The sequence below is a fragment of the Theobroma cacao genome, chromosome 10, assembly GCF_000208745.1.
Source record: "Theobroma cacao cultivar B97-61/B2 chromosome 10, Criollo_cocoa_genome_V2, whole genome shotgun sequence".
NCBI classification, from domain to species: Eukaryota; Viridiplantae; Streptophyta; class Magnoliopsida; order Malvales; family Malvaceae; genus Theobroma; species Theobroma cacao.
Window position 1 is genome coordinate 18,802,195 of NC_030859.1, and position 24,736 is coordinate 18,826,930.

The window sequence follows — 24,736 nt, forward strand, 5'->3', positions numbered from 1 at the left end:
GGGGGAGAATCTCTCTGGTGTAGGGCCGTTGAGATGGTGAGGCATTCACGAAGAGAGAGGAGGGTCCATTTAGGGAAGGGGGAGTTGAGGGTGTTTTCCTTCCCTTGTGATTGTGATTGTTTCATTGATTTGGTGATTAGGGGAGGGGGAGAGGAGTGTGTGAGCTAAAGAGTTGGAAGAGAGGAGTGTTGTGAGTTTGAGGTGTTAGAATTGTTTGGTTTCTCTGCTGTATTGTTGATTCTTTTTTGCTCATCCTCTTGGGCAATACCATCCTATGGTTCATATGCCTCTCTCAATTAGGTGGTGCACTGCAAGCTCATAAGACACTATTGTCAAAGGATTTCTGTGTTGGATCATGGGAGTTTTCTGGTTGCTTAGTGATCTATCTCCTGTAAGTTTATTTTGATCTGGCTGGGTTTGTTTTCTTGTGAATGAGTTGTTCTTCCATGGCTCTATTCCGAATAGGAAGGGGGATGCTTGGAGACACCTTTTTCGAGAGCTCAAGTTCTCCTTTTCCTATTGGATCGAGATTTGCTTGATGCGGTCTTGTTCTTGTTTTTCTGGAGCACCGCTCTTTTTGCACCCTCTCTTAAGTTTGGGATTTTCTCGTTGATGCTTTATGGATCAGTATCTAATCACGAATGGATTCCAGGGGAGATGCTTTTTTGATGTGATTATGTGGTAGATAGCTCTTTGTCTTTTTGGTTTCGGCTCCCTTTCTGAGAAGGGCCTTTATGAATTCTTGTGGATATGCCTAGCTTCTCTTCGGGCATTTGAATTGCTTGTATTGGTAGAGAGCTACCTAGTTTTGTTTTTTGACTAGTGTGAAAAAGAATTGCTTTCAACACTATGAAGTAGTTCTTCTTTTGTAATTGTATTTATTTTTTACACACAAGCTCTGTGCTAGTAAAGGTCTTTAACAATTTTTGAAGACTTTAGATGGCATGGAAGCTTAGTGCTCAATAAAATCACCTTTCAAAAAAAAAGATGGTGACTAAGGCTTGAGTTTTTCTGTTTTATTTTTTCTGTCGTCTTTTTTCTCTTCTTTTTTAGAAAGTGCAGCACACATATAAAATGTATTTAGAGTTAAGTTAAAATGCTAATACAACTTTTGATTTATTGCATTTTAATCATTCCACTTAATTAAACAATTTAATTAAGTCCACATTGGAAATTCCTAATTTTCAATTAAATACTAGTCCCATTTTAATTTCACATTGTCATCTTATTGTGTGTGATCCATTAAGTCCCCAACATATTAGTAATAAATATAAATCAATTTTGAACTGGGGTCCAAGGCTATTCCGATTCCTTGATTGCTGGCTCTCAGTGCCTGGTTTCAAAGATATGGTTGCTCAAAAATGGTCATCTACTCCTGTTAATGGAACTTCTGGTTTTTGTTTGAAGGTCAAGCTGAACAGACTTAAAACCCATCTTAAGCATTGGAACAAGGTCTCTTTTGGTAACATTGATGACACTATTAATGAGCTTGAAAACAAAGTTGAAGAATTTGATATTATTTGCAATCTAAAGGACCTCACGGATAATGAATGCTTAGCCAAAAAACAAGTTGTCCAGCAGCTATGGTCATCTTCTAGGCAGCGCGAATCAATTTGCGCCAAAAATCGAGAATTCAGTGGCTAAGGGAAGGTGATAAAAATACACGTTTTTTTCAGTGCAAGGCCAAGGCCCGTTCTCGTCGTAACTACATCGCTGGAATCACAATTAATGGTTTATGGATCTCTAATCCGGCAGAGGTACGACAAGCCACTTTGAACACTTTCGAAACTTATTTAATTGCAATCAATGGTCTTGTCCGAGTGTTGATGGCTTTCAATTCAAAAAGATCAGCTCTCATGATGCTCAAAACTTGGAGGCTCCAATTTCTATGGAGGAACTCAAATTTGCTATATGGAGTTGTGATGGCTCTAAAGCCCCTGGGCTTGACGGATTCAACCTTAACTTCTTCAAGCACTGCTGGTCCTTTATCAAATCTGAATTGTTTGACTTCATTTCTGATTTCATGACTCGTGGCAAGCTTGACAAGGGTATTAACTCATCATTCATTGCTTTGATCCCCAAGACACCTAACCCAACTGCTCTAACAGAGTACTGGCCTATTAGCCTCATCAATTCCCTTTACAAAATCCTTGCTAAGCTGCTGGCCAATAGGTTCAAAACTATAATGTCCAAAGTCATCAGTGATCATCAAAGCGCATTCATATAGGGCTGCCAAATTACGGATGGCATAATGTTGGCCAACGAAGTCATTCATAGCATGAAGCATCATCTTTACAACAAATGAGGTATCATTATCAAACTTGATTTTGAAAAAGCTTTTGACTGTGTTGATTAGAACTATTTGCTTCTTGTTATGCGTGCTATGGGTTTTGGTCATAGATGGTGCAATTGGATTTTTAAGTGTATCTCCACTATCAGACTCTCTGTGTTAGTCAACGGATCAGCCACCCCTGAGTTCCCATGAAGCGAGGACTTCGCAAAGGTGATCCTCTTTCTCCCTTTCTTTTTGTCATGGCAATTGAAACTCTTCACTTATCTCTTGTGAAGGCAGAATCTCTTAGGCTTTTTTGAGGCATTTCAATCACATCCTTCGGCCTTTCCCTCTCTCATCTACAATTTGTAAACGACACTATCATCTTCATGCATGCTGATACCCAAGGAGCTCTTAATCTAAAACGGATGTTACACTATTTCGAGTTAGCTTCGGGCCTTCACATTAATTTTCAAAAATCGTCTGCTTTCCTAATTGGTATCTCGGACTCTTTGGGTAACGAACTATCAGCTCTTTTGCATTGCAAAGTTGGTTCTCTTCCTTTATCCTACCTTGGTATTCCACTTGGCGCCAATCCTAAAAGAGCTTCTACTTGGGATCCAATCATTAACAGATTCAAGAAAAAGCTTGCACTTTGGCAGAGAAAGTATCTATCTCTTAGAGGTAGGGTCACACTTATTAACTCTGTTCTTAATTCACTACCACTTTATTATCTTTCAATCTTCAAAATGCCCAAAAGTGTTCTTCAAAAATTGGAACAGTTAAAACGATCTTTCTTATGGGGCGGAATAGCTGACAAACGAAAGGTCTCAAAAGTTAAATGGGCCACGATATGCAAGCCCAAATGATTTGGAGGATTAGGAATCACCAACCTATCCTATAAAAACCTTGCTTTACTTGCAAAATGGTGGTGACGTTATGGGACGGACAAAAATGCATTATGGAGAAGACTGATAATGGAAAAATACAGCGTAGGACAGCCTCACTGGACACCCTCATCATCCAGCACAACGAGAATGTCTTCGGTATGGAGGAGTATTGTTCAACTTCCTTTTATTGAAGGGATGCAAAATCTGGTTGGTTTTCATGCCTGTCGTTGGATTGTAGGTAACGGTGAGACTATTTTTTTCTGGTTTGACAAATGGATTGATGACATTCCTCTTGCATCTAAATTCCCTAGACTCTTCTCTTTGGCTATTGACAAAGACATGAGAGTTCTTGATGCTTGTCAGAATGGATTATGGTCAATCAATTTTAGACTCGAGCTGTATAGTTGGGAGAAAGAGGACTTGGGCTGGATTCTAACTCTCTTTCCTTTATTTCACTTGTGCCATTGAGAGATGACAAGCTGGTCTAGACGCATGATTCTAAAGGCTCTTTTTCAATCAAAACTCTTTGCTCACTATTGGACTCCACAAGTGACTCCATCATGGTCTAGTTTCACTCCATTTGGAAATTGACTGTTCCCCCAAAGATCCAATGCTTCCTATGGTTGGCGATCCTCAACTCTATCCCTACGAAAGTCTTCCTCTCTTCATGTGGAGTCTGTTTCTCCCCCGACTAGCTTCGTTGTGTGTGGTGTGGCCAATTTGAGGAATGCTGTTCGCACATCCTTCTCACCTGCCCATTTAGTCGGAGAGTTTGGGGATATGTTCTTAAATGGTGGGGAAGCTCTTGGTGTTCTTCGTGTTCTTTATCCTCTTTTATGCAAGTGTGGGATGGTTGCCCTTTTGGGGGTATTATCTATAAGAGATGGTTGATTGTTTGTGCTGCTTCTTTATGGTCTCTTTGGCTAGCGCGAAATGAGACAATCTTTAACTCTAAAGTATGGGATGGCCTCCAAATTTTTTTCCTCATCAAATTACACTTAATGTTCTAGATACGAGCTTTTAAAGGTGTCGATGCCATTGATGATATGGGTTGGTGGATTGACCCACGTCTATCTTCGAGGAAGAAAACACCACATCACCATCGCGTGGGCACTTCATGGTCTCCACCCCCCACTGGTGAATTCAAATTTAATGTCGACGGCTAGGCTAAAGGCAAACCAGGACCTGCTGGTTACGGCAACATCCTTCGAGATTCTGATGGACATGTTGTTGGCCTTTTCTTTTGCCCTATTGTCTTACATGACTCCAACTTTGTAGAGCTTATGGCCATTCTTAAGGCTCTTAAACTCTTTGCCGCTACTCCTTATACATCATCTCCCTTAATCATTGAATCTGATTCATGCGTTGTTCTCTCGTGGGTTTACTTAGTTGAAAAAAGACCGTTGGACAAATGAAGTATCTTTAACGAGTTAGACTCTCTTCGCGTTACGATAGGTACGGTTTCTTTTAAGCATATCTTTAGAGAAGGAAATGGTTTTGTTGATTCCTTGGCAAAGTATGGTGTTAATTATAACACATCATTTTCTGCTTGGTGGTGACCTCAATGGTCTCTTTGATTCTGACCTTTTTTGTTGTTCTTACTCTCTGATATTTGGATCACCACATCCTATTTTTCTCACCAACTTTTCGCTGCTCTTTACTGTTCTGTTTTTTTAGTTATTTCATAGGCAAGGCTCTCCTCAGGTTTTTCTTTTGCCTTTGATCTTTTGTAACAGTGAGTACCTTTCATCTGTTACCTGCAGTTGTTGTTCCTATGGCTGACATGCCTTCTTTTGTACTTACTAATTAATCTTAATGAATGGCTTAGCAAAAAAAAAAAAATCAATTTAATTAAGAATTTATATTTATATTTATAAATCATGAGTGGTATCTAGCAATACATCAGGACTACCAAATGTTAGGAAAGTCAATATGGTTTGATTAAATTTTAATGTATAGTATTTTAGTGTAGTTCGATCTTTTCATCATATATCCCCAATAAATAAAAAGCTTGACTCGGTGTCTACTTTTTAACTTATCCATATTAGTCATACAGCTTCCATACTGACCTATTAAGATTGCCTTAACCAAAGATTTTCAGTCAATATAAACTAAGAGCAAATGAGATATATCTTCTTCTAATTTATTTATGGATATATAAAAGCTTGTCTTTTGTTCCTGCTTCTTTGTGTTGATCTTTTTGGTTGGAAGGGGTCAAGCTGAGTGCTTTCCTTTTATCTCTCGACGTTTTGTCTTTAATTTAGGGGTAGGGTAATCTCTTTTAGTTTTTCTTTTTTATTGATTTCTTGTTAAGCTGCCTTGATCCTGTTGAGCAGCTATTATTTTGCCAATTGTACAGTTGTTTTGCCCGAGCCGTTCTTGATATGCCATAGGTAGTCTTTGGTAATTACAGCCTTAGACCAACAATGGCTATCAATGAGATAATATATGTTGCTTCAATTCTATTAAAGAAAAAGAAAACAAATAATCAGGACATGTCAGCCTATGAAATTTAGCTACCAATAAAATTGAGAATTGAGAACAAAGAACTAAGGATGGATTAACAAATGAAAAATTTTTAAAGGAGGGAATGAAAAGCATTAGCATTTATCCTTCATAAAAATCCAACCACAAATTACCCAAAACATAATTCTTCAACTTTATGCAACAATCAAGTAGCTAGTAGCTCCATTCTATTTTATTTTACTTGACTAGCCCTCAGATTATTTTTTTTGTTGGTACATATGACGAATAGAGCATGATTAACAGAATTGAACCACAGAGTACATCATGAACTATTTGAGTATTTAGTTCAATAACATTTATATTTTTTTCAAATTTGGATTATTTTTCCCTCTAAAAAACAAGACTAAAATGAAATAAAAAGGTACTCAGTCTTAGTGACGGTGGTATATTCCTCGATTGTCACCTTTCTTGGTACCTTTATTTCCCCTTGAGAGGCAGGATTTGTAAGGTATCCTCCTGCAGAGAGCCGACTTGTTTGGGTTAGAAGTGCCCCTAATCACAGTGCGACGCCTGCAAAGCATTCTTCCAATGTCAAAGTCAAACAAGAACTCCAACTCCAAGTTATTGTGTGCAAAAGTGGCAGTGTGATGGAACTCCTTCATTGAAGTAGCGGTTGCTCCATGTCACGACCCATTACTCCCCTCGAGCCCGTGACAACCGTCGCGGTGTCCCGGTAGACACTCATTACCCAGAATGTCAACTCGAAACCCCGCAAGGCTTTACTATCAGTTTTTCATTTCCCTTGTGAGCAACCATTGTCAAATATCGTGTCATAAAAGATTTTTAGCTGTTTCCAACTTAAAACAAATAAAATATTAATTTTCGTCTCACAGGGGTATTTTGGTCATTTTTTCAAAAATTTTGAAATCCGCTAAAAATGTAGTAAGCGAGTACAAAACACATATTTCAAAATCAAAAATAAATTTAGATGTCTAAAACATTCGTTTAAAACGAAATTATGATTATTTGGATATAATAAGAAAATGAAATAAATATTAAGTAAAATATTCTATTTTCTTATTAAACAATATTTTTAGAGTTATACGTAGATAATTTTTGTAGCGTAAAAGCAAAGTAAATTCATACATACTGTAATACAGTAAATCAGAGTATTTAATTTAATTTACAATGACCAGTGAGCCCCCGAATAACCAAAAGTAAAGAGGACTGTGAACCTACAATTTGAAGGAATGCAAATCCAAGGGTAGTCCTCGATGAACTCAGCTATCTACAGCCTAATCTGAACCTAAAATGGGTGAAAAGGAGAGTGGTGAGATTTTATAATCCCAGTGAGTAAACAAATATCATCTGAAATATCTAAAGTCGAGTAAAAGGAGACAATTAAAATACTTCATCTCAATATGTATTTCATAACATAAACATTCATTTCATTTAAATATTCAACATGGCTTATGAGTATCTTAAAAGCTTGGCTCCTGCCAAAATTATTCTCGGGGATACCTTGGCCGAGGCATCTAACCGAGTTCGCTAAGGCTGTTAAAAAGTTCGTATACACGTAAACATATTTTTAGTTTGAAAAACACAGCCATTCCTTGGCGTTAGCGGAGTTCATCATCACGAGGTGGTTCGGCGTGACGTGAACTCTATCCATACCTCAAAAGATACCCTACGCGCCTCTCCAACCGAGGTACATATATATATCCAGATTTCGTACCCCTCTAATAGGTTGGTCCACAGAACCCGCCCACTGCAACAAGCTAAACCCACCATACAATAAAATTTTGACAGCATGACATGACTAATATAGTACTACCCAACCTGCAAGTGTAAAATAGAACAATTCATACAGTTCACAAAAATACAACCCAGCCAGTCATGCCAACACATTAACATAAGCCATCAATTCAAATCATAAATTTACAACATACCGGTGGTCTCTAATTACTCTATTTTCAAAATTGTTATTCAATTTCAAGATAATTTATAAAATCTTTCCATGTAAACACATTCTGTTTGTAAAACACAACAATTTACCATTTAAACTCATTTTCATAAAATTTCACCAAAACCGATTAAAAACACACTTTAGATAATTAAAATGATAGTAAGGTTACTCACTATTTCGGGAGTCGAATTTCTAAAGTACTCTGACTACCGATCCTCGGATACAATTTCCTAGCCTTTATCGGAGGATTCACCACCTAGACATAGTACAAAATCGAAAAACTTACTACATTGGTACTAAATTGAAATTAAACTAATTTAGACTATTAATGGATGATATGGAATGCAAAAATGTCCGAATAGCCGTTTAAATACGATATTCGACCTAATTCGCACTATTCTTGGTGTAATTGGCTAAAACCTCCAATTTAACTCCAAATCGATTTCTTTCACTTTTTACACTCTAATTATACTTAAAATACCTCAATGATTGTGAATATGATTTAATTTATCAGTTCGAACTATAAATCACACATGTCTATACATTAGGTAAAAATTCAGATTTTCATGCCAAAATTTCCCATTAAATTTCTAGCCTCACCAATCATTAAATACCACCAAAATATCATGAAATATCATCAATTTCNTTTTCATGCCAAAATTTTCCATTAAATTTCTAGCCTCACCAATCATTAAATGACACCAAAATATCATGAAATATCATCAATTTCAGCCTCAATATCCTCCCTAAAAAATTCGGCCAATGATGGGTAATGGGAGAAAAATGAATTTTTTTCTTGTTGTTTAGTTTCTTAGACATGATAAACTAACCAAAAACACTAGCATAACTTAAAATCAAATCAATCCAACTTCATTCTCTCCCCATACCCATTCCAACCAGCCATGAATTCACCATGAAAACATTGAAATCTAACCTTGGAAAATGAAAAAGAAAGCATTGGGTAGTGTAAATCACAAGTCAAAATCAAGAAATTTTACCTTTATTAGCTTAATCCCTTGAAATCCCACACTTTTTCTTCAATTTTCCTGCCTAGGTTTTGTTCTTTTTTCCTTTCCTCCTTTGTTCTTCTTTGGCCAGCCATATGAATGAGAAATGGGCTGATTTTTACTGATTTTAAAGCTAAAAAAAAATGGATATTAACTTGACATGTGTCACTATTTCATTGGCCCATTTTTTTATTTCTTAACTATTAAGCTTTCTCTCTCCACCATATAAATCCCTTCAATTATCTATGATAAAATTGAGTAAAATCCATATGCTGGACAAGTGTCGGGTGTGTAACAATTTTGCCCCTGGAATGATAAAATTACCCTTTTACCCCTATGCATAGAAAAATACCGGAATTACAATTTTTTTCACTTCTCAACCTCAAATCATACTCCAATAAGTCAAATGGAGCCAAAAAATCTTTCCTAAAAATTCTCATTTTGTCCCCAAGTGGCAAATGACCATTTTGCCTCTGGATAGTGAAAATTTTGGTTTGACTCCAAATTGATCTTCAAACTCTGAATTACCATTTTGAGTCATTCCTAGACTGTGAAGCTCTTAATCTCACCTTAAAATTCCTATTTGATCTAGTTCGAGGCTTAAATTAACTTTGTTGTACCTCTAGGTACAATACCTACTTTTGTAAATTTTTCGGGACTCTCCTAGCATGCAATCATGCTATCATCACATGTATGTCATGACAAGCATTTTATAAGGTCAGGCTTTACACTCCATGTTGGGTTGTATGAAGAAGAATCATTATCATCATTAGGATTCCTAGAGGCAAATCCTTTCCCACTACTCTAATAACTTCCATGTTTCTCTCTTTCTTTCTCCCTTCTCTGCCGACTCTTATTAAATAGCTACTACACTTTGTCAATCCTAGGGAAGTTCCGGTCTTATTTATAGAGAAAAAAAAAGTTGAGGTGAGCATTAAAGGTCCATATATAATTTGGATAATACATTTGGTATTTTATTTTTTTCAAAAATTATTATAAATTGTAACACTTATTAATTCCTAATCCTTTTTAAAAGCGTTTCTTGAGTACTAAAAATAAAGTTTGTGATCCTTTTGTTAATTTTATTTTTCCCTTACCATTGTTGTAACCAACAGGGTCCATGTATATTTGTATTTCAATGAGAATCCCATGTGAATGCACAAAAATTTAAACTGACTTAGACCTAAAGAGAACGACATTCACATGGTTGTATGCACTAGTCTTTTTTGCTAAAGCCTACAAAATCTCATTTGTCAAAATGCCTTTCTTCAGCACTAAAAACAAAATTTAAGTTTTCACAAAAAGATTTATAGACATTTAATTTGAGAAGAAAGAACAATACTAGTGACTATTATAAGCAAGGATGTGTTCTCCGCATATAATGAATGTAGCATAATCACCTTGGGCACCCATTTTTCCATTAAAACCAAATCCTTCCAGGTAAAGAGACTTCATGGACAGAAATAAGCCCAATTGTTTCAGTCAGTTAATTGTTCTATCAGGAAAGCATAAATGTTAACTAGGCTTTCTTGATCACGAAAAATTAATCTCTTCAGTCACAAGAATTAGGTAAATGAATATTAATCTCAAATAGGGGCAGATATTCGTAATCATAAGAATCCAAGTAAAAAGACAAGATGAAAATTAAAGCATGTAGGACCATTTGATAGAGTAAAAAGACACGATGGATATGCTAGAGAATACGAAAGAGGAGGGCGGCTGATGGACAATGCCATGGATTTCCTATAGAGCCTGTACCAATCAAGACCCTCAGCAAGGGATCATGCGGTTTCCCTCGAAGAATAATGAGATGAAATTTAGTGTGAATGGATTTGTTAAAGGCAAATTAGGCCCAGCTAGACGTGGAGTCCTTCAGAACAGGAGTGGAAATGTCAGGGGCCTAATTTTCCTCGGTCCCTTTGGTGATTTAGACTTAAATAGTGTAGAGACATTGGCAGTCAAAGAGTCTTACAATTTTAAGGCTTCCATTGAAAAAATCAGCAGTTAAGTACTCAAGGATCTGTGGTTTGTCCAAGCTTAGCGACATCCTTTCAGAACCTACGAGAGGAAAAGTTTTTATAATTAACAGGAGTTAGTGGCTTTGTGGAAAGGAAATGAAAGTTTTTAGAGTGAAAGCAAGATTTTCAGATAAAATTTGTCATTTTATTATGAATTATTGTTGAAGTTATCACTTTATTTTTATAATTATTGTATTTTCTATTTTATTGTTTGACAAATAATGCAAAAAATTAACAACATTTATTATTTGTATAAATAGAATATTTAATTAAATATTTCAATTTTGTTGATTTTTGGAAATTTTATTAATTTTTGTTCAAATATCAATGTAATTGAAAATATAGTAACAAAAGTCAAAATTTAAATAAAATAATAAAATTGTAATATATCCACTTATAATGCGATTTGAACTTGAGATATCAACATTCTAAGGTCTCGTAGTTGTCATTAAAATAACATCTCGTTATTTCAACTAAACTTATTTACAAAGTAATTTCTCTACTGCTAAGTTTATTATAGAATCCTAAATTAGGATTTAGTTTAAGTAGAAATCCTCTTCTCAATAGTGAATAGAAATGTGTGGAAATGTTGTATTACGTATAATTAGAATAAAGGGATAAACCAGTTTATAAGCTTGCATTATTTGACCATTTAATTATGATTAAGTAGTTGGGCGTGATAAATATTTAAGTTGTCAATTTGAATATATATATATATATAATTCTTATATGTATTTTTAAAAGAAATTAAATTTAAAATAAAATAGGTATATATTAATTGAGAACAACTTTAGTTGACGCCATCTTGCTATCAAACCAAATGCATGCATTTTCCACAATGGAAATTGTTATGGAGTTTCTCCTGTTGGAGACCTTGACTTGGTGTCAATTTCAAAATAATAAAATCACCAAATGTGTTGGAATCTCTAATTTTTCCAAATAATTGGAAAGAAATTTAATTCAACAAAAAGACATTAATTTGGCGTCAACCCTTAAAACACTCTATTATTCAAAAAAAATTAAATACTCAAATAAGCTTCTAAATTGTACCAGAAAATTAAATAAGTTTTTATATTTTATTACGTATAATTGAATTCTGAATTTTTATTTTGAATCAAATAAATTATCTCACTAATTTTTAACTAATTTTCCGTTCGTCAAAGGCACAGTTAGCACTTTTATAATAAGGAATTTTTATTTTCAAATTCCTTACCCAATTATTTTTGGACACGTGCCAAGTAAGAAAGGTAAACAATATTTCCTAAGTGGTAACTATTATTGCCGCATGTCATTGACATCAACATAGTGACACATCAACATACTAAGTGGCATTAAAGTGCCAACTATGTTGTTGACTAATAAAAGTTAGTCAACAATTAGTGAGGAGGCTTATTTGACTCAAAATAAAAGTTTAGGAATTTAATTGAACGCAATCAAATTATAGCAACTTAATTGGCTTTTTTAGTATAGTTCAAGGACTTATTTGAGTATTTAGCAAAAAAAATTTGAATTTTTGCTTCATTATCTTATCTCAATAAAAAAATCTGAAAAACCCCTAAAAACACTTCAAAATGACACTTTGGTCCCTCTTGTTTTAAAATGATGTTTTGGACCTCTTAATTGTTAACAAGATTAGTCAACAATTAAAAAAAAATTGAAACTAATATTACATAAATATTTTAAGACATAAATACTCTTATATTATTTTTTAAAATTTAAACATATTCTTTTTTTAAAAAAATCTGCTTATCATTCCCTTAAAAACCTTCATAAAAAAACCTACAAATTTTGATTTAAAGACCTAGAAATTTGAAGATGTATCTACCTTGAAAACCATAAACTCCTGTTTTGAGGTAAAATCTATTGTCATCAAACTTTTTTTTCTCCAATATTTTGAGATTGTTTTGTTTCATTGGAAAGAATGTATTAAAAGTAGATTTTTTGTTTAATGATGGATATTTCAAATTTGGTAGTACCAAGTCAAGAGATTAATTCTTACTCGTGATTACTAGTTTTGTTGAAAAATTTTTGTCCAAAACTTTTTCTTAATTTGAGACTAAGGTTTAGGATGATGTAAAAAGATTTTGACTTGATTACTATACATCAAAAGTTTAAGGTTTATGTTCGAAATTGCGCTACTTGTTGCTTGATTAGTTGCCAACGGTCTTGTGCTAAGTTTCCTATTGATATTTTGCACTTTTGCTATTGTTTGCTGATTCAATGCTAATGTTTTCTACAAGACAAGCTACTACATTCACAAATCTCATTTTAGAACCTTTTAAGTTTTAAGTTTTTTTTTCTTCGTCAAATATTGAAGTTTATTAAATATTAAAGTGAATTTTATTAAGTTTTAGAGGAGAATGTGAACAGTTTTTTTAAGAAGGTATTTGTGTCCTAAAATATTTATGTAGTATTGGGTATAATTTTTTTTAACTGTTGATTAACGATGTTACCAATTAATAGACAAAAAACACCATTTTGAAACAAGAAGTACCAATCTGTCCTTTTGAAGTGTTCTGAAAGGACTTTTTGAATTTTACAAAAAGAGAACGAATGGATATTTATAATTGAAGGTAATAATGACCAGAATAACTTATTTTTGATTATTTTTAATTTTATTAAATAAAATTAATTATTAGCTTTTATTTAAATAATTAAGTTTACACTTTAAATATTTTTATTTTATATGTAATTATTATTTCAAAATAAATAAAAAATTAACATTCAAATGAATGAAAAGACCAGATGGGTAATAAAGCATTTATAGGACCATTCAATAAACATTTAGTTGTGAATTTGAAAATATAAAATTCTTATCTATATTTTTAAAAGAAATTAATTTTAAAATGAAATAGGTATATATTAATTGAGAACAACTTTACTTGATACCAGCTTGACCCTTTCCCATTGACAGCAATGGGAAAGTACACTGTTTTCCCTCCACCGGCCAGTTGTCTCCATCCGCCACCTGCTTCTCTGTTCAACCGTTGAAGCGTAGGGACCTTACACTGGATTCGGTCTGCCTTACATTATTCAAGATGGCTCTCACTTGGCCATTGACTTCTATAGTGCTTGCCGATCCGGTTCTGTGTGATAGGTGTAAAAATTTTTGTTACATCAATCTCTACTCTTTTACATAATTTATACTCCTTCACTTTTAAAAATTAAATGTAAAATTAATTCTCATTAAAAAATCCGAGCACCACTGTACATGATATCACTAATTTTACGCAATCACTTATTTACTCAAATTCTTATCCATAAATTACGTTTATTTATCATATATGAATTTTTTTCAAAAATTTAATGTAAAATTAAAATTATAATCACAATCACATATTACATCTTATTGTATTCGTCACAAGCATTCACATGTTCAATAAATATTAATGAATATCAATACATAAGTGTTATATATATTTTATTAAAAAAGATGGAGTAATTGAATCGTATTCTCTAGATTTAATATAATTTTAAAATGTAGGACAATAAATAATCAATTCATGACATAATCAATTCCTAATGCGCTTCTAAAAGTAAAATTTGTGATCCTTTGGTTTATATTTAATTTTCCTTAGCGTTGTTGAATCCAACAACCACATATGTGAACGCACAAAAAACCTTCCAACCAAATTAGGAAAAAACAACACTTGACTTGACTTGCTCAGCTTGTCTATAAACTGGTAACTCTTCACAACCACATTAATTCCCTAAGATTTTGGTTTTTTTTTTTTTTCATTTCCTATGATCACCAAACCCCGAAACCCAAAAAACTCTAGCAACCGAATTAGACCCAGAAAAAGTTTTCACAGACCAAACTTCATCCGTTTTATTCTAATCCAATAGCCTACTCTTGGATTTTCTTTCTACTTCAAACCTCATCATTCCTTTGTCCAGGATATCGATCATGGCTTTCATTGCAGAGGCTGCTCTCTCTGCTTTCTTTGACTCGTTATTTGGCAAGTTTTCCTCTTCCTGCTTCAACTTTGTCACTGAGAAACGGGTTCGTAAGGAGAAGGGGCGGAGCCTCCTTATGTGATGGGGGGAGGCCAAACTTTTAAAATTTTTTCCATAACATATAAAATTTTTTAAATTTTTTATATATTCTATTACTAGCTCCCTCAAAACAATATTTTATTTAATAATTAATATAAATAAAAATAATAAAATGATTTCACTTATCTTACACAACTTTAAATTTTTTTAATTTATATTATTATTTATATTTATATTTATATTTATTTATTTTTGTTTTATTTGTTCATGTATTATAAGTTTCTATAAATATTCTTTCTCAAATTTTTACAAACCATTAACCATATTCTTTTTCTTTCTTTTTCGTTATGTAATATATGATATCTACCTTCTACTTGCCATGTTCTTATTTTTATATTATATAAATTTTATTTTCTATGATTTTAATGTTTAAAAATTTATAAATTATTATATAGTTTTCAAATATAAGTTGTAATATTACATTGTTACTTAAAATTTCATCAACGTATTATTTTTTTTATTAATCCTGATTATGTAAGAAAAAATTAACTTGAGTATATTTTTTTATATGCTTTACATTTTATATTTAGTTAAAATGAAATTCTCTTGAATATATAATATTTAAATAATTCTGATTATATAAAACAAATTATTAATCTTATCTATCGTTTTTAACAATTTATATTTTACAAATTATAGTTTTATATTTAGTTTCATATTTCTATTATCAATATTTTTATTGTTGATTGAATTTAACATATTAGGGTTTTAAAATTTTTAACTCTTATTTAACTGTGTTTGGCCTTCCTAATAAAATTTGGTTAGCTTCGCCCTGATAAGGAGATTATGAAGTGGGAAATGATATTGAGGACCATCCACACAGTGCTTGGTGATGCAGAGGAGAAGAAAATGAAGAACCAGGCTGTGAAGGTTTGGCTGGCTGACCTCCAAGACTTGGCTTATGACGTGGATGACATCTTGGACGAGTTTGCCACTGAAGCTTTGGGGCGTAAGTTGATGAAAGAACATCAGGCCAGCACAAGTAAGGCAGAAAAGTTTCTTACTAGTTTACATCCAAGTTCAATCATGTTTAACAATAAGATGATGTACAAGATCAAAGAGATTACCGGAAGATTGCAAGATTTAGCAACACCAAAGAGTAACTTGCAACTAAGCGAGATTGACGTTGGAAGGCCCAAGCCAGCTGAAAGGTTGCCAAGCACTTCTCTAGTGAATGAAGCTACTGTACGAGGCAGAGACAACGACAAGGAGGCAATACTTGATTTGCTTTTGAGGGACGGTGGCATTCATGCTGGAGTTTCTGTGATTCGCATCGTTGGCATGGGAGGGATTGGCAAGACAACCCTTGCTCAGCTTGTCTACAATGAGAGTAGCATAAGAGATCATTTTGATTTCAAGGCATGGGTATGTGTTTCTGACGAATTTGATGTTATTAAAATAACGAAAACAATTCTAGAATCGATCACTTCCCAGTCTTCTAATACGAACGATTTGAATTTGCTTCAAGTTAGACTAAAGGAGCAGCTATCAAGCAAGAAATTCTTGCTTGTTTTAGATGATGTTTGGAATGAGAACTATGATGATTGGACAAAGCTCCGATCTCCTTTTGATGCAGGGATTCCAGGAAGCAAAATAATCATAACAACATGCAGTTTTAATGTTTCCTTTATTATGGGAACTGTTACAGATTACTCGTTGCAGATCGTATCAAATGATGATTCTCTTTATACCCTTGCTCATCATGCACTAGAAAGAGGGGATTTTACTGGGCATCCGGACTAGAAAGGGATTGGCTTGGAGATTGTGAAAAAGTGTGGTGGCTTGCCTTTGGCCATTAAAACGATTGGAGGATTATTGCGTACCAGGGTGAATCGTGGTGCATGGAAAGAAATATTAGAGAGTGATAGTTGGAATCTAAAAGGTAACATAATTCCAGCTTTATAGTTGAGTTACTATTATCTTCCTTCACAATTAAAGCAGTGGTTTGCTTATTGCTCTTTAATCCCTAAAGATTATGAATTTAAGGAGGAGGAAATAGTCTTATTGTGGATGGTAGAAGGTTTTTTAAATGGAGTAGACACTAAAAGGAAAATGGGAGATTTGGGGAGCAAGTATTTTGAAGAACAAGTATCAAGGTCATTTTTTCAAGCATCTAGTGAGAATGAATCTCGATTTGTAATGCATGATCTAATTTTTTTTTTTTGAAAAGTGGAGTTTATTAGCCATTAACCGGTATACCATTGATAGTCTCGAACTGCTGCAGAGACTCTCATTGGTATGAAAGGAAACCTGGCTTGGCCAGAAAAGTCTGAACAAAAAGGTTCACCACTACTTACATAAACTAGCAGCATACCCTCATCAATCAGTAACTTCACAAAAATAGACTGAATCTTGCTTGAGATCAAAAAACAAGCAGCATAAACAAAGTGGCTATACGGCCAAGACATAATTTCTAAAATCAACCTCAGACATGTTGGGTGAGGACTGATCATGCATCAAATGCAAATAAAATGCAACGAAAATAAATTTTAAAATTAAATTTGCGCCTCACCCTCGTAGGATCTCTTTCATGCTAAATTGAGTACAGAATTAAATTAAAAATAAAAGTATATGATCAGATCACTTTACCTAAATAACAAAGGTTGATGAATCCTTTGTTAAACCACCAAATCAGCCTTCGAAAAGCTCAACCACCTCAGTCTGATTGTTGCAAACCAAAGCTGTCCAAGGAATCCTTGTGCAGCCTCTAATGGTGATCCACACCAATGAATGAGAAAATCCTTCTGTAAGGATTGAGAGTGCTAAGCTTTGACAATGTGCTAGCAAAGATGAGTTTCATAAACTCATAATCCACACAAAATTGTGGGGCTGAACACACAAAAACGAAGTGAATGAAAAACTATTTTTCTTCACCCAAGGAACGATAAGACAAAAGAATTTTTAATGTGCCGTTCACTCCTCTTTTTTTTCCAGCCGTTCTCCACTCTCATATTTGGAGGCTATAGCAAGGTATTTATACCTTGGATTAATTTTAAACCCTAATTACAAAACTATTTTGTAATTGTCAATTAATCCAATAATTTGATTAAAAAATTTAATTAAGTCCTTAAGAAGCCCAATTAACTTAATTGTTTAATTTAATCAATTAGGCCCAATAACTTAATTAAACAATTTAATTAATTAAGCCCAACAATTTAATTAAACAATTTTAATCAACTAGGCCTAATGACTTAATTAAACAAATTTAATCAATTAGGCCCAATAACTTAATTGTTTAATTTAATTAATTAGGCCCAATGACTTAATTAAACAATTTAATTAATTAGGCCCAATGATTCAATTAAACAATTTAGTTAATTAGGCACAACTTAATTAAACAATTTTAATCAAGTGCTTGAGAAACTCATAACTTCTAATTTATTTAAGTCTAACTTAATCACCTCTCTCATTTTATTTTCAACATTCATTTTAGGTGTGTGACCCATTAGGCTTCTAACATGTTGGCAATGAACTCAACATATAATTCTTAAGTTAAACTTAGAATTAGATAAATTTAAACAATTTTAAATTTATCATTAATCAAGTTAACTACCTAGAGTTCATAGACCAAGATTGGGATCTAGCAATCCATCATGGCCACCCAAATGTTAGAAGAGTCAAGATGATTTGACTCAACCTTTCAATGATCAGTCTTTCAGTATAATTCATTCCCTCATCATATATCCCGGAGATGATAAGAGCATGGTGCAGTGTCTACTCTTATTGATCTTCATATTTGTTCCTAAAGTTTGATCATCAGCTTTATAAAGACTTATGAAACTCCTTTCATAATCTTCAATTCGCCTTAGCCAAGGACTTCAATAAGCTAATATCAACCAAGAACAACTAGGATATGTCTCCTGCATCACTTGGGGTGATGATTCCTATCTTGACCACTCATTTGCCTTCACATGCTTCATGCTATACCCAAAAGCATTCTGTTTTGGCATCCTTGGTTAGGCACCCGTAGGGATGAAAACAAAGCATAGCACTCTGCACATAAGACAACCTGGTGTCTCAAGTCTAGGGAGTATTTACACAATTGACATATGAGAAGTATTGCATAGACACTTAGTGAAATACCAAATGCACTTCTCATGGCGGGTCATGTTCAGTGAACTTGCTTTCCTAGGCAAACACTTACATTCTAGTTCTAAATATCTCTATACTTCAACCTATGAGATCGGTTGCTTACTTTCCAATTAAGAATCATAGAATGTACCAATCTCTAGGTATCATTGATGTCTAGTCTTAGTGATACATTGACCAGGAATATTTTGATATTATGTTTTGATGCATAAGGATCTCATAGCTGCAACCCATTATAGTTTCCTTGCCAGGCATATTAATCTCATAGACTTCATCCAATTAGACTTATAACTGGTTATAATTGATGTCTTATTGATTAAAGAAAACCTTTAATCATTCAATGAATGATTTTGTTGCATGATTGGAATCAAACCTTAACCAATCCCAATTGGCTGCAGGGCTCATCCCAACAAGACAGTGACAGCAATACCCTAGGACCACAAAACAAAAATGATCCAAAATAGAGTAGAGCCTTCAACGTCCCTTGAAGCACTTGATCATCAAAGCCAAGATCCAGTCATAGTCGAAAAAGTTGACAGCACATTAACAAATCCAAGCGAGGGAGGATCAGCAAAATCAAATCGAAACACACCACAGGCAAAGGACCGAGACACAGCTGTATCGACCTGAAGTTCATGACCTTGGAGAAGAAACAGCATCAAGCACACAACTCAAGCAAGATAGTCCTCGAAAAAGCTGAAGCAAGGGATAAGCAAAACCCCATCCAAAAAGGGAACACAAGAGCACGTCAACTCCCAGCGAAAAAGTGAAAAACCAGGCTGCAGGAAAGAAACTAGCGGAATGGAAAGTGAAACTCCCTTAGAGCCTATTCCCGTTAAGAAAACACGAAACCTGGACCAAACATCGATAGAGAACACGTCCAACACAAGGAGTAGCACCATCACTTTCACGAATCGACAAAAAAAGAACCTAAACCCTCCATGAACGAACTCAAACCAGCCACCAATGGAGAGACAAAACGAAACACAAAGACACAAGACACACCTGAAGTAAAAAGCCATTCCCTCACAAACTCGATCACTCAAACTTGTAGCACTCTCTCCCTCTTTTCATGCAAAGCAAAAACTCACAGCCTCACCCCTCCAATCCCCCATTCTCCCCTCATCTCTGCCCTTTTCATTCAGGTAAACACGCTCTTCTTACTAAATAGCTCCCCACCCCTTAGCTAGAACGTTGGAACAACAATCAAGATACTCTCACCCTGCCCCTAATGTCAAAAAACAAGAAAAGCTCAGAACAGGACGCCAAGCATTGAAGCCTTAGCCAAGGTAATGCATGATCTAATTAATGATCTAGATCAGTTCGTTGCAGGAGAAATATATTTTAAAAGGGAGAGACATGAGGACATGAAACGTCCATTTAGTCGCACTCGCCATTCTTCTTATATCATTGCTGAATATGATGGAATCCAAAAGTTTGAGCCCTTTTTTGATGCAAAGTCTTTACAGACCTACCTACCTTATATCAATGTGTACTCTTGATAATTTGGAGACTCTTTTATTAAGGTCTTGTCGGAGAATTGAGAAGTTATCCTTAAAAATAGGAAATTTAGACAACTTATATCATCTAGGTATTACTGATGCAACTTCAATAAAGAAAATGCAAAGTGGAATTGGTAAATTAACAAATCTTCGAGTGTTGTCAAATTTTATTATGGGGTAAGGCGACGGATTGAATATAAAAGAGATGCAAAACTTGTCAAATCTCAAAGGTCAGCTTTATATTTCTGAGTTGCATGATGTGGATGAAGCTCAATATGCATGGGAAGCTAAGCTATCTAGTAAGCTTGACCTAGAGAACTTAGAATTAAAGTGGAGTAAAGATTTCAATATAAATTTAAGAAGGAAAGAAGTTGAGAAAGAAGTGTTGAATTTAGATCAACCTCATAAAGATATTAAAGAACTTGCCATCAATTATTATGCTAGAATAGAATTCCCAGATTGGGTGGAAGATGATTCATTCAAAAATCTACAAGTTTTAAGACATGAAGATAGTCACAATTGCACATTGTTACCAGCAGTTGGAAAATTACCACTTTTAAAACATCTCTATGCCAAGGGGATGAGAAGTGTGATTAGTGTTGGTAATGAGTTTCATGGAGTGAATGGGCCAAATGTATTTCCATCTTTAGAGACCTTGCATTTTGAAAATATGTTTGAATGGAAAGAGTGGAAACTTTGTGAAGTTGATGAACAAGGTAAGAAATTTTATTACCTTCGAGAACTCTTTGTTAGGAATTGTCCGAAATTAGTCAAAACTTTACCTGATAACCTTCATTTTTTAGAGAAACTTGTAATTCATAGGTGCCAAGAATTGGTAGTTTCAATTTCAAATCTTCCAATGCTATGCGAACTTGAAATTGATGGATGCAAAGAAGTAGTATTTGAGAGTTATGATGATATTTGGTCTGTTAAAAATGTCTTTCTTTCAAACGTTTCAAAGTTTTCATGTGAAAGAAAAGAAATGATGATGTTAGAGTCAATCAAAGTAGAAAATCTCCAAATTGATGGTTGTGAGGAGTTGGCTTCTTTGTGGCAAACAAAATTGGGGTGGTTGGTGCCTTTGAGATGTCTTCGTACTTTAGAGTTTAAAAATTGTACACAAGTTGTGCGTATAGGGGCGGCAAAAAAGGGGAAAAAGAAGAGCTTTCGCAATTAGAAATACCATGCAACATTGAGCATTTGAGATTAGGATATTGTCAAGGGTTAGAGAGATTATCAAAAACCTTAAACAACCTTACATGTCTTACAGAGTTAAGGATTGTAAAGTGCCCCTAATTGGTTTCACTTTCAACGGACAACTTGCCTCCAACTCTTAGGACTTTGTACATTGGCAATTGTGAGAATTTGCGATGTTTACTGGATAACAAAGAGAATATCAATTTCAGAAGCACATCTATTCTTCAATCTCTTGACATTGGATATTGTGAAGCTCTAAAATCATTATCATCGAGTGGTAAGTTACCCGTTGGGCTTAAAAGGTTGCATATTTGTTGGTGTCCAGAGCTTGAATTTTTACTGCAGAAAATTGGAAATAATACTTGTCTTGAATGTATTTCAATCTGGGATTGTAGAAATATTAAATATTTACCCTAAGAATTGGACAAGCTCAGCCATCTTCAAGAGATTTATTTTATAAATTGTCCAAATCTTGTTCGATTCCCAGAAGCTCTGCCCAACCTCCACCATCTTCAATGTTTGACCATAAGGAATTGTCAAAGGGTGCAATATTCCTTCGGAGAAAGGGGTTTCCCTACCAACCTAACTTCCCCTTCAGTCGATGATCCCAATATTAGTAAGGCAGTAATGGAGTGGGGATCGCATAGACCTAAATCACTTACAAAACTCAATATTAGTGGTAGTAATTGTACAGATGTAGTGTCGTTTCCTCAAGAGGAGATAGGAATGAAGTTGCCCCCTTCTCTCACCAATCTTATTATAAGAGATTTCAAAAATCTAAGAAAGCTATCCTCCAATGGCTTTCAAAACCTCACCTCTCTTCAATCTTTGTGGATCGACAATTGCCCAAAGCTCAGATCCATTCCCAGAAAGGAAATGCTTCCTTCGCTTTTGCAACTAAGTATTACGGTTTGTCCGATGCTAAAGAAAAGGTGCAAAAGGGATAAAGGAAAACAATGGTCCAACATCACCCACATACCTTGCTTATATATGGATGATGAATTCATCTACGAATGACCAAGAGGAACAATCAGCATGTCAACACACGTATTTTAATCCTGAAAATAATTACTATATATGTTAACTAACTTCTTTCAATCTTTTATGTACAAATACTATCTACACAAATATTACTTTGGTTTCAGCATTAAGTTTTCTTGCATTTTATTGTGATATATTTAATTGTACAAATATGTACAAAAGGGATAAGCCCCATTTTGTGGTTCGTTGTTTAGTTCTTTTAGCATGAAAAACAATACTGCTAGTAAATTAATTTCCCCATTTCCATATTATACTTTGTAAATAATTTTTTATTAGCTAGATATCTTTTTGCAATGATATCTACTCATCTTTGAATCATCATTGAATATTGGACTAAAATGGGAATTCTGCAGCTCCAGTAATCGAACAAGATGTTGTACCCATGTTTTATCTCTATTTTTTCATTCTGCCTTCGAGGCCATAAGCATCCACATTTTCGAATCACCATTAATTTTTTTGTTTCTCTCCAGTATTTAAAGAATCTTTTTTCTGACTAATTTCTATCCTAAGTAATCAATAAAACCTCAGACCCCCATTAGAAGGTGTAAAGATCTAAACAATATCATCCCGGTACCCAATTAATCTCCTTATTACAACTTCCCTTGTCTTCTCTAAATAGGTTCGAAGACCAACTTTGGTACTTAAAGCAGATTGAACCAAAATGGAATTACATCTAGCAGGTACGTGTTTTGGCTACCGAGAAGATATTGATATCTGAATCACCAGTACTTGGACTAATGGGAGTTCTTAATGGACAGAAATCAAGCAAATCAAGTTAGTTGTAGTCAACCGTTAATTAGTCTTCCTTGATTTTTTTCTATCAAGAAAATCACGTTAGCTGTAGTCAACCATCAATTAGTCTTCCTTGATTCTCTTATCACCATTCATTGTGTACATTGACCTTTCCTTTTCTTGATAATATCACTCTATATATATATATATGTGTGTGTGTGTGTAATCATTCCTTTAAAAAGCACAATCAATTCAACAATTCTTTACTCAAACTTTATATGGTATCAGAGTGTCTCTAGCTCCAATGAGTCTTGCTCGATCCTATCCCTTGACTTTTTTTTTTAAAAAAAAAAGAAAAACCATGTCAGAAGCCAGCTCCAACCTCACAAACCATGTCCTAGCACCAAACTCTATACTTTTAGAAGGCTTGATAACTATCAATGCCTCATTACTACTAGTAAAACCTTCACATACCAACTATCCCTCTTGAAAATCCCAATTCGATGCCTTGCTTCTCGATATAATCTTCTCAGTTTTGTAAATGGGACAAATCTATGTCCTCCCAAGGAAAAGACTATTGACGGTAAAACAGTCCCAAATCCTAACAACCTTTTTTGGCACCGTCAAGATCAACTCCTAAAAATAGGAATCATGACCTCTGAGCACATCATTCCAATGATAAGCTCTGCTAAAACATTCAAAGACGTTTGGGATCATCTCTCTACTGCACTAGCAAGTGCCTCAACCTCTCGCACCATGGGCCTCACGGATCAATTAGCCAACATCACCAAAGGAACCATGACGGTCTCAGAATATATTGGAAAAATTCGCTCAATAGTTGATGAACTCGCCCTTGCTAGATCCGTTGTTCCTAACACTAACTTGATCCTCCATGTTTTAAATGGAGTGGGATCTGAATACAAAGAAATAGCTGCTACTGTTCAAGCTCGTAACACACCAATCAGTCTTAAAGAACTTCATGATAAACTTATTGAATATGAGTTCTTTCTTGCATGAGAAGTGGCTAAACATACAAGTGGTTTCATTGCAAATGTTGTCAGTATAATTGCAACAAGTCCTCTCATTCTCAATACAGCAACTGGCCTAATGATCAACACTCACAATTGGATTCAACCAATATACAGACCAGCACTCAAATGGAAATCCTAAGCAAAGCAGTGGCTACACAAGTAACAACAACAGTTCCAAAAGAAACATCTTTTGCCAATATTGTAACAAAAAAGGTCATGTTGCCAAAGATTACCATACCCTTAAGCGCTTGCTGGGTATTCCTGTTCCTCTTAAGGTCAATTCGACTACCATCAACCATAACACTAACAAATCCTTAAATGGCTTCTTGATATTGGGGCCTCTCATCATGTTACTTCCAACATGAACAATCTCTCTAATCATCAACCCTATGAGGGTCCTGATGACATCATCATTGGTGACGGTTCAAGTTTGCATATCACACATACTGGGCATACCACACTTCCATCT

The 24,736-nt window shown here is 34.4% G+C and overlaps 2 protein-coding genes across 2 annotated transcripts; both read left to right on the plus strand.

The window, feature by feature from the left end:
* On the plus strand, nucleotides 15,404–16,819 carry LOC18587182 (putative disease resistance RPP13-like protein 1). Its single transcript, XM_007010878.2, has one exon. The coding sequence runs from the start codon at nucleotides 15,462–15,464 to the stop codon at nucleotides 16,416–16,418; it is 957 nt and encodes a 318-aa protein (XP_007010940.2). The 5' UTR covers nucleotides 15,404–15,461; the 3' UTR covers nucleotides 16,419–16,819.
* Nucleotides 20,472–24,253, plus strand: LOC108663649 (putative disease resistance RPP13-like protein 1). Its single transcript, XM_018128884.1, has 5 exons — nucleotides 20,472–20,982; nucleotides 21,070–21,190; nucleotides 21,604–21,740; nucleotides 21,951–22,395; nucleotides 23,770–24,253. Exons 1-5 carry the CDS (start codon nucleotides 20,472–20,474, stop codon nucleotides 24,251–24,253), a joined length of 1,698 nt encoding a protein of 565 aa, XP_017984373.1.